Below are 12,564 nucleotides of genomic sequence, written 5' to 3'. Positions count from 1 at the left end.
GGGAGAGATGAACATGAGGGATATCGAAGAGTGATACGAGTCTTGTATTATGGATGTGTGTTCTGTTATAGTTATCAAGGAGTTTGAGAGGAGGGTTTACATTAGAGTATAGTGTTCTGTGTATGTAGTAGGCACAATAATAAGTGTGGATGTTTTGTATATTTAGCAAGTTAAGATTCTTGAAAAAAGGGAGCGTGTTGTCAAATGCAGGAGTTAGTAATCAAATGCACTGCAGCTTTTTGCTGGGTTTATTTATTTATTTACAGTACAGTATTTATTAACCCTTTGACTGTTTCAGGCCCCTCTCTGAAACTGTCATTCTATGTCGCTCAATTTTTGAAAAAAAAAAATTATTTTTTCTTATGAAATGATAGAGAATCTTTTTCCGATGGTAATGACACCAAAAGTTCGAAATTTGGTCGAAAACTCGTGGAATTATGCTCCCGCGAAGTTAGCGGTCTCGGCGACATATGCGTATCGGCGATTTCGCCGACTTTGAGCCCAATTTTCAGCCAATTCCTTTGTTCCAGTTGACCAAACTCATAGCTATTTCTTTAGAACTCCATTTTATCTATCAGCTGAGTACAAGAAACCTCCCATTTACTAATTTGGACTACCCAATATGGTGGTCAGAAATTGGCAATTTGGCCAATTTCACGCAAAATAAAAAAGATGCCAATTTCAAAATAGGGTCCAGAATAAACAAGGTAGACATTCGTGGCACTAAAATAACATATGCTCTGTTCATTAGTCACATCTCTAGGCCCCTCTTATATTATTATTGCTTTCTATTTTGATTTTTTATTCATACAAAAAAATACAAAATTTACTGTTATGCAGACGACTGCATTATTGTAAAAATGGTATAAATAATATCAGTGCACTAGTGAAAGAATATTAGACTCCCCAGTTGACGTGTATTGGACGTGTGGTGTGATTTATGTACTCTTGAACATTGGTAAAAATCGAACATTTCCGCTACTTTGAGCTCAGTTTCAAGGTCGTTTTCATCGTAAAAGTAATGAAAATCATCTCTATTTCTGTAATATGTTTTCCATTTTATCACCTAAGACCATGAAAACGCGAATACAACGATAAATACTATACGAAAATACACCTCAAAGTCGGCGTTTTATTCCAAAAAAACGATCAGTTTTTTTTTTCTCATTACGCAATGTGTGCTGCAGGATTTTTTTTATGTGGTGCACACTGACCACACAGACCCATTCTCTCACATGTGGGCCTACCAGCTTTCTCCCACTTGATTTGAAGCCGCTAGAATTATTGAGTATATATACGTCAGAAACATTGGCTCGTAAGACGTATTTATACGTCGAAAACAGTCAAAGGGTTAATTTGAACATGATACATAGAAGTACAAGGAAATACAGTGGTTAAGTGCAACATGCCAAAGCCCCTTGTATGCAGAGCATTATGGGCAGGCTTAAAATTAACTTAAGATTAACTAAGCAATGATATATTCAGTAGCAAACATTGTTGTAAACAGTTAACAATTAAGCACAAATGAATATTTCAAAGACAGGTCATATGGTCATTTACTGTGTTGCTGTGTATTCAGTAGAATGGAGTATTCTGTTAGGTAATGTAATTAAAAATAACCAAGTTCGATTGAGTCACAGGTTAAACATTTATGAGATACAATTATTCGGTATTTATTTAGTTGTGGGTGAGTAAGTGATTTTTAAGAAGGTAGTAGGTTGGTAGACAGCAACCACCCAGGGAAGTACTACCGTCCTGCCAGATGACTGTGAAACAAAAACCTGTAACTGTTTTGCATGATGGTAGGATTGCTGGTTTCTTTTTCTGTCTCATAAACACGCTAAGATAACAGGGATATCTTGCTACTCCTACTTACACTTTGGTCACACTTCACAGACACGCACATGCATATATATATATACATACATCTAGGTTTTTCTCCTTTTTCTAAATAGCTCTTGTTCTTTTTTATTTCTTCTATTGTCCATGGGGAAGTGGAAAAGAATCTTTCCTCCGTAAGCCATGCGTGTCGTATGAGGCGACTAAAATGCCGGGAGCAATGGGCTAGTAACCCCTTCTCCTGTATACAATTACTAAAAAAGAGAAGAAGAAAAACTTTATAAAACTGGGTTGCTTAAATGTGCGTGGATGTAGTGCGGATGACAAGAAACAGATGATTGCTGATGTTATGAATGAAAAGAAGTTGGATGTCCTGGCCCTAAGCGAAACAAAGCTGAAGGGGGTAGGAGAGTTTCAGAATAGGTTTAGAGTTTTGAATATTGGTGGAGTGCGCTGCCTGTAGTGGGAATTTGTTATCATTCTGACTGCAGCCTTTTGTTGGGTAATTAATGGTCTGAGATGGTTTATTGTTGTTGAGCCCCATGCACAAATTCCATAGGTGAGATAGGGGTAAATAAGTGAGTGATATAGGGCCAGGAGGGCTGACTGTGGAACATAGCACCGTATCTTCGATAGTATGCCTACGGTCTTGGAAATTTTCTTGGAAATTTGTTGTATGTGTGTTTGAAAATTGAGTCTATTATAAAGGTTGATTCCTAAGAATTTTCCCTCTGTGAGCTTTGTGATAGGTGATCCGTTTATCATTATGTTAAGAGGGACATCTTAAAGGCTTAAGGTGATTTGCTGTGGTTGAGCCCCATGCACAAATATCATAGGTAAGGTAAGGGTAAATGAAAGTGGTACAAAGCTAGAAGAGCTGACTGGGGTACATAGTACCATATCTTTGAAAGGATGCCTACTGTTTTGGAGACTTTCTTGGAAATTTGCTGTATGTGTCTGAAATTTGAGACTGCAGCCAAGGTGGAGGCCTAGAAATTTGCCCTCTGCCTGTCTCAAAATAGGTGAACCATTTATCAATATGTTTAGCTGTACATTTGAAGCTCTGTTTCCAAAAACCACAAAGTAGGTTTTGTCTATATTAAGAGTAAGTTTGTTGGTAATCATCCAAGTAGATAATTTTAGCAGTTCAGCATTTACCGTGTTAGTATGGTTGGGTTTGGGCGAGAAAAGACGTAAGTTGTGTCATCTGCAAATAAAATGGGTTTAATAGGAGATCAGATGCATTTGGTAAGTCAGTGATGTAAATGAGAAAGAAGTGGGCCAAGAACGCTCCCCTGTGGGACTCCAACAAGAACAGGTTGTGTAGTAGAGCTGGCTCCATTTGTGTATACATACTGGGTTCTATTGTTAAGATAAGATTTTAGGTAAGCGAGAGTGTCCTCTGACCCTGTAATGTTTGAGTTTTTGGTGCAAAAGCTCAAAAGCTTTTCATAAGTCTATGAAAAGCCACAGGGAAATTCATTTTTCTTGAGTGCAGAATATATTAGTTCAAGCATATGTATAATAGCAACATTAGTACTTTTTTTTGGTCTGAACCCTAACTGATAAGGGTTGAGTATGTTGTAGGATACAAAGTAGGAGTAGACTTGTTTGTGAATTAATTTTTCGAAGATTTTAGATAGTAGGGGCAGGTTTGATATAGGCCTATAATTGTTCAATTCAGTTGGTTCACCTCCTTTGAGGATCGGGGTGACTCTTGCTGTCTTGAATATGAATGGGAAGGGGGAAAATTCAATGGATTTGTTAAAAAGAGGTGCAATAATTGGTGACAACACATAAGAAGCTTTTTTATACATGAGTGGTGGCAAGTTATTTAGGTCACCTGTCTTGTTCTTTAGTGTTTTGAAGATCAGTGAGATTTCAGGAGGGTTTGTTGGGGCTAAAAATAGAGTATTTGGGTAGTTGCCAGTGAGGTAGTCTTTTGGTTGAATGTTTGAACTTGGGATTCTATTTGCTAGTTTTGTTCCTACAGTAGAGAAAAAGACAGTTTGTTGGCAGTATTGGTTGGCTGAAGGAGAGGTTCATCTGGTTTAGTTAAGTTAATCATTCTGTTTTGTGACAGCTTTTTTGATCCTAGAATTTCAGAAAAAGTTTTCCAGGTCTTTTTCATATCACCTTTTATGTCATGAATCTGTTTTCGTAATACAGTTTTCTGGACCTCCTTATTCGATTGGTTAGTACTGACGAGTAACGTTTTGCGAGATCCTTTGTTATAAGACCCATTCCGTACCGTTTTTCATATAGATGTTTTTAATCAATAGATCTGAGGATTTGTAGATGAATGGTTCAGAGAACCGACATGTTGATAAATTAGACACATGTTGCACATGTGTCTAATTTATCAACATGTCGGTTCTCTGAACCATTCATCTACAAACCTGTCAGACACTGCAACTTCTTGGGATCTTAATACTTAGGAATTCTTCGCTTGCCTAATTCTTGGGCACAACCTACTTCCACATTGAACAAATGTGACACTACCTATGACTGCTACACCTCTCCTGCCATACGGTTTATAAGCTGCTTCTCCTCTCATCTGCCGTATTATACTCAAGATTGATGGACTGAACACATCGACTCAAGGTTGAGGGACTGATTACCTCATTCTCCTCCTGTTCTTCAAGTTTCTCCTATGTACGGACTGATGAAGCCACTGTGTGGCGAAACGTTTCCTCAATAAAGATACCCAAGAGTTGAACATGTGTCTAATTTATCAACATGTCGGTTCTCTGAACCATTCATCTACAAACCTGTCAGACACTGCAACTTCTTGGGATCTTAATACTTAGGAATTCTTCGCTTGCCTAATTCTTGGGCACAACCTACTTCCACATTGAACAAATGTGACACTACCTATGACTGCTACACCTCTCCTGCCATACGGTTTATAAGCTGCTTCTCCGCTCATGTTGCACATGTGTCTAATTTATCAACATGTCGGTTCTCTGAACCATTCATCTACAAACCTGTCAGACACTGCAACTTCTTGGGATCTTAATACTTAGGAATTCTTCGCTTGCCTAATTCTTGGGCACAACCTACTTCCACATTGAACAAATGTGACACTACCTATGACTGCTACACCTCTCCTGCCATACGGTTTATAAGCTGCTTCTCCTCTCATCTGCCGTATTCTACTCAAGATTGATGGACTGAACACATCGACTCAAGATTGAGGGACTGATTACCTCATTCTCCTCCTGTTCTTCAAGTTTCTCCTATGTACAGACTGATGAAGCCACTGTGTGGCGAAACGTTTCCTCAATAAAGATACCCAAGAGTTGCACATGTGTCTAGTTTATCAGATCTGAGGATGCTATTTGTAAGCCAGGGACTGTATCTCTTTGCTGTGATCCGCTTAGTTTTTACTGGGCAATGGATGTTATAGTTTTTTTTTTTTTTGTAAAAAAATATTAACATTCATCAATATCGAAGTTATCTGCTAACTCGTTTTGCCAGTCATTGTTACTAAATGTTGAAATAAAGTTATTAACAGATGACTCGTCATAGTCGGAATGTGATCTTAGTTGTGTCCTGGGGCACTTTACACAAGTTGGTTATGAGAAAGATGGGATAGTGGTCAGTGGTGTTATCTGTGATTATGCCTGCTTTTAACAGGGATCTAGTGTTTGTCCAGATATGATCTAGTAATGAGGCATTTGTGTCAGTGATTCTTGTAGGTTTTGTTATTGTTGGTAGAAGCAAGCAGCTGTTCATAGTGTTTGTGAATTCAGTCACTTGCGAGTCATGGTCATGGGTGATTTATGTTGAAGTCCCCTGTAAATATTAGGTGGTGTTTGTTCATTTCAGCACTAGTTATTATGTTTCTTAGTTTTTCACTAAAAGAGTAAATATTGGAGTGAGGAACTCTATAAATTGCTCCGACTGTTAGAGGTTTTGTAAGGTCTTTGGATTTGAATTTAGCAAAGGTATATTCACCATGTTCATCCCATGTGCAAGTAGAATTTATACACTCTAGTTCATCAGAGTAGTATACAGCTGTTCCACCTCCTAATTTATCTGGCCTACAATTGTGTATGGCTGTGTAGCCAGGTATGGAATAGATGTTTGTAACATTATGTTTTAGCCATGTTTCAGTGAGAATAATGAGACATACTGACATTTAGAGAATTCAGTAGTGCTTGGAGGTCATCATAGTGCTTGCTTAGTGATCTGACATTATAACTGTTGTTATTGTTGGCACTGAGTAATGTCTTAGCCTGACTAGCAGTGTAATAAAGGCAATTGTTGTTAGGATCATGCATGTCATTTAATAAAAGGTTAATGTAAGGATTGATGTCTGCAATCATATGACTAATGCAAGTTCAACAATGTATAAATAGTATAAAGATAATCAGCAGCAACAGCCTGGTTGACCAGGCGAGCACTAGACGAGCCTGGCCCATGGCCGGGCTCAGAGAGTAGATATACTCTCGAAATTCTTCAAAGGTATATCAAAGGTATATAACTGTTAATATTGCACTGGAGGTGATATGAGAGCTTATACAAGCAGTACAAAGTGTAGGTAGCAGAAGAACTATTCTACAGATTGCACAGATGAAACTGCTTTATACTGGCATTGCACACCTAGGAGGATATTAACAGCAGAAGATGAAGAGAAGCCCACAGAATTCAAACAATCTATGGATAGAGTTGCCATCTTAGGGGGCTCAAATGCAGCAGGTGCACAATGATGTAAGCTACTAGGTATCAGACAAAAATAAATGCCCTAGGGCCTTGAACCCTGTTAAAATTTACTCAGAAATACAGTGCAAATAATAATAGCCGGATTACTAATGAATTTGCATTAGAATGGTTTGAAAAGAAGCTACAGCACATTGCACATCTGTAAGCCTACCAGATGATTGCAAAATAATTCTTATTCTGGATAACTGCTCAGCTCACCTCACAGCTGAACTTGTGTACAAAAACTGTTTATGCAGTGCATTTCCCGTACATCACTTACCCAACCACAAAACCAAGGAATACTGCACTATGAAGGGTGAATATTGCTCACTTTTCATTATGCTAATGTGTAATGTGGTAAATGCTGGTAAACCTGTAGACACATTTATTGAAGAGTTTAACTTGAAAGATGTGATTTGGTTCATCATTAGTGATTGGGAGAAGGTAATAGTATCAACACTAAAGAAGGGCTGGCATAAGTTGTGGCCTACTCCGATGTTTGAAAACTCCCCTGATGAAATGCTTGACAATGACTTTACGTATCATTTAATTAAAGGAGAAATATTTAGTTAAAGTTGCTTGAGTGAAAAAGTGCTATGGGAGCTATTGCCAAGGATATAGCAAGTAGACTTAATGAAGAAACTGACAGAATGGATGAATGTCAACAGATATATACCTGATACACTACTGTTCTGAATTCTGATAAAAACAAAAAATGAGGAGGACAAGACTGGTGAAGATGCAACAGATGTAGCTAAAAGACTTACTATTGACAAGTTAATTGAGTTAGTCAGGTGAATTAAATAAAAAATGCTTCTTTGTGACAACAAGTGTTTCAACTTTCAAGTACTGCAAATGTCTCCCCTGGAACATCACAAATCCACAAACAGTCAACTACGGAATAAACAGTAACCTTGACAACCCTCAACTTCCAGATCTCCACGGTTCCAGTAAAATTCTAAAATTTACCACTTTGGGAGCAGCAGTATTAAAAGGAAGTTCCTCTGATATTGATGTGTTAAGTAAATATATTTATGCAGAGATACACATAATTGCAATCATCATACAGTGTAAATTACGTAGGATAAACCCCAAAAATGTTGGAGTGACGTATTTCCACTGGCAAGTATAGTAGGGCACCTACCAACCAACGCCACTAATAACACTGCCTCTTTCAGTCATGTAAACGCCAACAAACGTTGCAAAATTTCACCCTTTACATCACCAAAGTACAGCTAAATACCACAACTAGACTCTGCTTGAACATCAAAATGGTATACAATACCGGCAAGTGTCTTACCTCCTAGACTCTGCTTGTATGAAGAAATGTAAAAAAAATTAAAAAAAGTGGACAGCAGAAAAAAAAGCAAAAGAGCTTTATTAACGTTGCTAAGAGGGACCTTTACTGTGGTATTCTTACTATCATACCTTTATTCAACGTTAAATGTAACGGATTTGTAATCGGTGGCGCCAGGCTGCTCCATCTCCAGCGTTATAAGGGTCACCTTGTCTGCTAGAGCCAAATCAAGGTTATTTCCCCTCCCTTTCATTACTCTTGAAATAACACAGCACTCATTAAAAAAAATAATTGCATAATAAATCCACACACACTAATAACAAGTTCCTATGGAAAACAAAATAAAAATTACATCAATTCTCGCAAAAAGAAGAGTTTCCCCCGTGAAGATCAAAGTTTTCCATGATGAGCTATGAAGGTACTCACATATATATAGCATCACTACAAATGTACTTACTATGCAAGTATTGTGTATCAGGTATAACAAGTGATGGGTGGTGTGTACGCTGCATCACCACAACCACTGTACTATCTTCACTACACAGACAGTTGTAACACGCACACCACAAGCGTATTTTGCGCCTCCATTTATCTAGCAGAAGACCATCACACACTTCAAGGAATTATACTTAAACTACAACATAATAGCCATCAGGGCAATAACCAGAGTAGACGCGCGACTCTGACACAGATCACTACGCACAACTGGCACGGAGATTTGTTTGGAAAAAATGGTAAATTGGGTTGAAAATAGGTAGTCTGACCTGGTGTAGAGCGCGTGTAGCGTCGCTGAGTGTAGGTGAGGTACTGGGCGCTGCTGCACACGGCACTACACCACCCACCCACACTGCTGCACACGCCACTACAACACATAAGTAACTTTATTTAGGTACAGGTACACGTAAGTACACTTATTATACGTAGTGTAAATTACCTAGGATAATCCCACCAAAAAAAGTTAGACAAAGTGACTTATTTCCAATTGGGTCCTTGAAAACCTAACGTACACACCAATGGAAATAAGTCACTTTGTCTGACTTTTTGAGTTTATCCTCGGTAATTTACATTATGTTTGATAATTGTACTTATCTGTGCCTGTGCCTAAATAAATTTGCTTACTTACCCTTCATACACCATACATCTAACACTATGTGAGTATCTCTCAATGTGTATACACAAAGAATGTACTTTCGGCGCTATTTTGAGGATTGGAGTATATTTTTTTATATGAGGATAAGGTCACTTTGAATTTTTTTTAGGGGGAAGGGATTATCCTAGGTAATTTGCACCTACTGCGTAACAAATGTAATCATAGTTAATCTTAAGTTAATTTTAAGCCAGCCCGTAATGCTATGCATAGTATAAGTGGCTTTGGCATGCTGCTCTTATCTGTATTTTTTGTACCTCTGTATGTGTGCTCAAATTCGAGGATTGAGTAATTGTATCGAAACTTATTTGCTTTACTTTTATTTATTTATTTATTTTATTTATTTATTAATTTGAACATGATACAGAGAAGTACAAAAGAATACAGTTAAATGCAGCATACCAAAGCCACTTGAATGCATAGCATTACGGGCAGGCTTAAAATTAACTTACTTACGTGAAGTATACAAGGACTATACTTACCAACCTTCTGTATTAAGTTTTGCCCTACAACACACATCTATGGTGTGAGGCGGGGCCAGGAGCTATGTAGATACTCTGGGAAACACACCTAACAGAGCAGATAACAGCTCTTCCTCACAGTCACGTCATCCACTACACTACGTAACTAGAGCTGTGTTTACTGAATGGAAATTATTCAATTCGAAGTCTCCTGTTAAGTCTTTGAATTTATATTGACATAACAGAGCCACGTGTGTTATCCTAATGTATCGTAAGGTCAACAAAATCGAGATTAATATGTTAATTTTTCAGCAAGAGAAAATGGGAAGGTTGTAGTAAGGCATCGGGTCATTCAGTACGAGGCCGCCGTAACACCACCTGGGAGGACACTTGATTAATACAGCAGCAACACCACGTGAGAGGGCTCTTGATTGATGCAGCCTCAGTACTAGGTGGTAGGGCTCTTGATTGATGCAGCCTCAGTACTAGGTGGTAGGGCTCTTGATGCAGCCTCAGTACTAGGTGGTAGGGCTCTTGATTGATGCAGCCTCAGTACTAGGTGGTAGGGCTCTTGATTGATGCAGCCTTAGTACTAGGTGGTAGGGCTCTTGATTGATGCAGCCGGAACAATAAGTGACAGGGCTTCTGATTATTGCAGCCACATCAGGTGGGATGCTACCTGGAGGGTGTTTCGGGGGTCAACCCCCCCGCGGCCTGGTCTATGACCAGGCCTCCCGGCAGATCAGGGCCTGATCAATCAGGCTATTACTGCTGGCCGCACTCTGGTCAGGTATTGACTTTAGGTGTCTGTCCAGTTTCCAGCTCCCTCTTGAAGACAACTAGGGGTCTGTTGGTAATCCCCCCCTTATGTATGCTGGGAGGCAGTTGAATGAGCCTGAGCCCCTGGCACTTGTTGTGTTATCTCTTAGCGTACTCACGGCACCGCTGCTTTTCTTTGGGGGAAAGTTGCACCGCCTGCCGAGTCTTTTGCTTTCGTAGGGAGTGATTGCCATTTGCAAATTTGGGACTAGTCTCTCTAGGATTTTCCAGGTGTAAATTATGGTGTATCTTTCTCGCCTGCATTCCAAAAAGTACAGATCAAGGGACTTCAAACGTTCCCAGTAACTGAGATGCTTGATCGTACTTATATGTGAAGTGAAAGTTCTCTGTATATTCTATAGCTCTGTAATTTCGCCTGCCTTGAAAGGGGTCGTTAGCGTACAACAGTATTCCAGCCTAGGAAGAAAACAAGTGATTTAAAGAGAATCACCATTGACTTGGCATCCCTTGTTTTGAAGGTTCTCATTATCCATCCTGTCATTTTCCTAGCAGATGTGATAATGGCACTATTGTAATCTTTGAAAGTGAGAACCTCTGACATTATCACTCCCAAGTCCTTTACATTAGTTTTTCGCTCTATTATGTGGTTAGAATTTTTTTTATACTCCTATCTAGTTTTTATTTCTTCAAGTCTTCCATAATGGGGCAATTAAAATTTGTCCTCATTGAACTTCATATTGTTTTCCGTGGCTCATTTGAGGACTTGGTTTATATCCGCTTCGAGATTTACAATGTCACTGGATGACACTGTCATGCAAATTCTGGTATCGTCAGCAAAGGAAGACACGGTGCTATGGCTAACATCTCTATGTCAGATATAAGGATGAGGAAAAGGATGGGCGGGAGTACTGTGCCTTGTGGAACAGAGCTTTTCACTGGTTTAACCGCATCTGACTTTACTCTGTTTACTATTATTCTTTGTGACTTATTGATTAGAAAGTAATAGATCCATCTACTCACTTTTCCCGTTATTTATTTAACACACATTTCGTGTGCTATTACATCATGATCGCACTTGTCGAAGGCTTCTGCAAAGTCTGTGTATTCTACATCTGCATTTTGTTTGTCCTTCAGTGCATCCAAGACCATGTCACAGTGGTTCAGTAGTTGTGAGAGGCAGGAGTGACCTGCTGTAAACGCATGCTGCCCTAAGTTGTGCAACTGTTGGGCTCATGACTAAGGCAGCCGCAACACTAGGTGAGAGGACTCTTGATTAAGGCAGCCGCTACCCTAGGGGGGAGTTCTTGATAAAGGAACCTGCAACACTAGGTGGGAGTGCTCTTGATTAAGGCAATCGCAATACTAGGTGAGTTCTTAAAGGAAGCTGCAACACCAGGTAGGAGGGCTCTTGATTAAGGCAGCCGCAACACTAGGTGGGAGGACTCTTGATTAGGGCAACTGCAACACTGGGTGGGAGAGCTCTTGATTAATGAACCCGCAACACCGGAGGGGAAGGCTTTTGATTAAGGCAGCCCTTACACTAAGTTGGAGTTCTTGATTAATGCAGCCACAACACCAGGTGGAAGGCTCTTGATTAAGACAGCCACTACACCATGTGAAGACCTTGATGCTCCTCAAGGCTATTGATCAAATTAACTTCGACACCAGGTGGGGACCTTGATACTCTAGGCAGCCACAACACAAGGTGGCACCTTGATACTTAAGAACTCTTGATTAAGGAAGCCACAGCATAATGCGGGGACCTTGATACTGTTCTTTGGTTCTTGGTCAAAGGAGCCACAGCACAAGATGGGGACCTTGATTCTCCTCAAGGGCTTTTGATTAAGGGAGTTACAACACAAGAATGGTGCATCCTTTTAGATGGGTGCCTTGATACTGCTGAACGGCTCTTGATCAAGTATGATAGACCAACATATAATGCACCTTGATCCCTTAAGGCATGTATCTTGATGCAGGGAAGAACTCTTGATCCAAGATTCCTCAAGGAAGTTGTCTTGATACTAGTGAAGGGCTCTTGATACAAGACCCCTCAAGAAATGTATATTGATGTCGGGACTATTGATCCGACTCCTCAAGGAATGTACCTTGATGCAGGTGAAGGGCTCTAGATCCAAGGCCGCTCAAAAATGTACCTTGATGCCGGTGAAGAACTTTATTCACATTTCTCAGGGAATGTACCTTGATGCCGATTGAAGGGCTCTTGATCCAAGGCCGATAAAGAAATGTACCTTGATGCTGAAGAACTCTTATCCATATCCCTCAAGGGATGTACCTTGATGCTGGTGAAAGGCTCTTGATCCATACAACTCAAG

The 12,564-nt window shown here is 39.6% G+C and overlaps 1 protein-coding gene across 1 annotated transcript in view; it reads right to left on the bottom strand.

The window, feature by feature from the left end:
- Window positions 1-11,380, bottom strand: part of LOC128696442 (zinc finger CCHC domain-containing protein 7) — a 277,915-nt gene extending 266,535 nt beyond the window's left edge. The window contains exons 1-2 of the mRNA XM_070090407.1: window positions 11,277-11,380; window positions 8,608-8,705 (exon numbers count right to left, since the gene is read on the bottom strand). Coding sequence (XP_069946508.1) covers window positions 8,608-8,705; window positions 11,277-11,380 — 202 coding nt within the window. The remainder of the gene's footprint in view (window positions 1-8,607; window positions 8,706-11,276) is intronic.
- Window positions 11,381-12,564: the final 1,184 nt, after the last annotated feature.

The sequence above is a fragment of the Cherax quadricarinatus genome, chromosome 31, assembly GCF_038502225.1.
Source record: "Cherax quadricarinatus isolate ZL_2023a chromosome 31, ASM3850222v1, whole genome shotgun sequence".
Taxonomy (NCBI): domain Eukaryota; kingdom Metazoa; phylum Arthropoda; class Malacostraca; order Decapoda; family Parastacidae; genus Cherax; species Cherax quadricarinatus.
The sequence above is the reverse complement of the archived record's forward strand: the minus strand, read 5'-3'. Positions and strand labels throughout refer to the sequence as shown.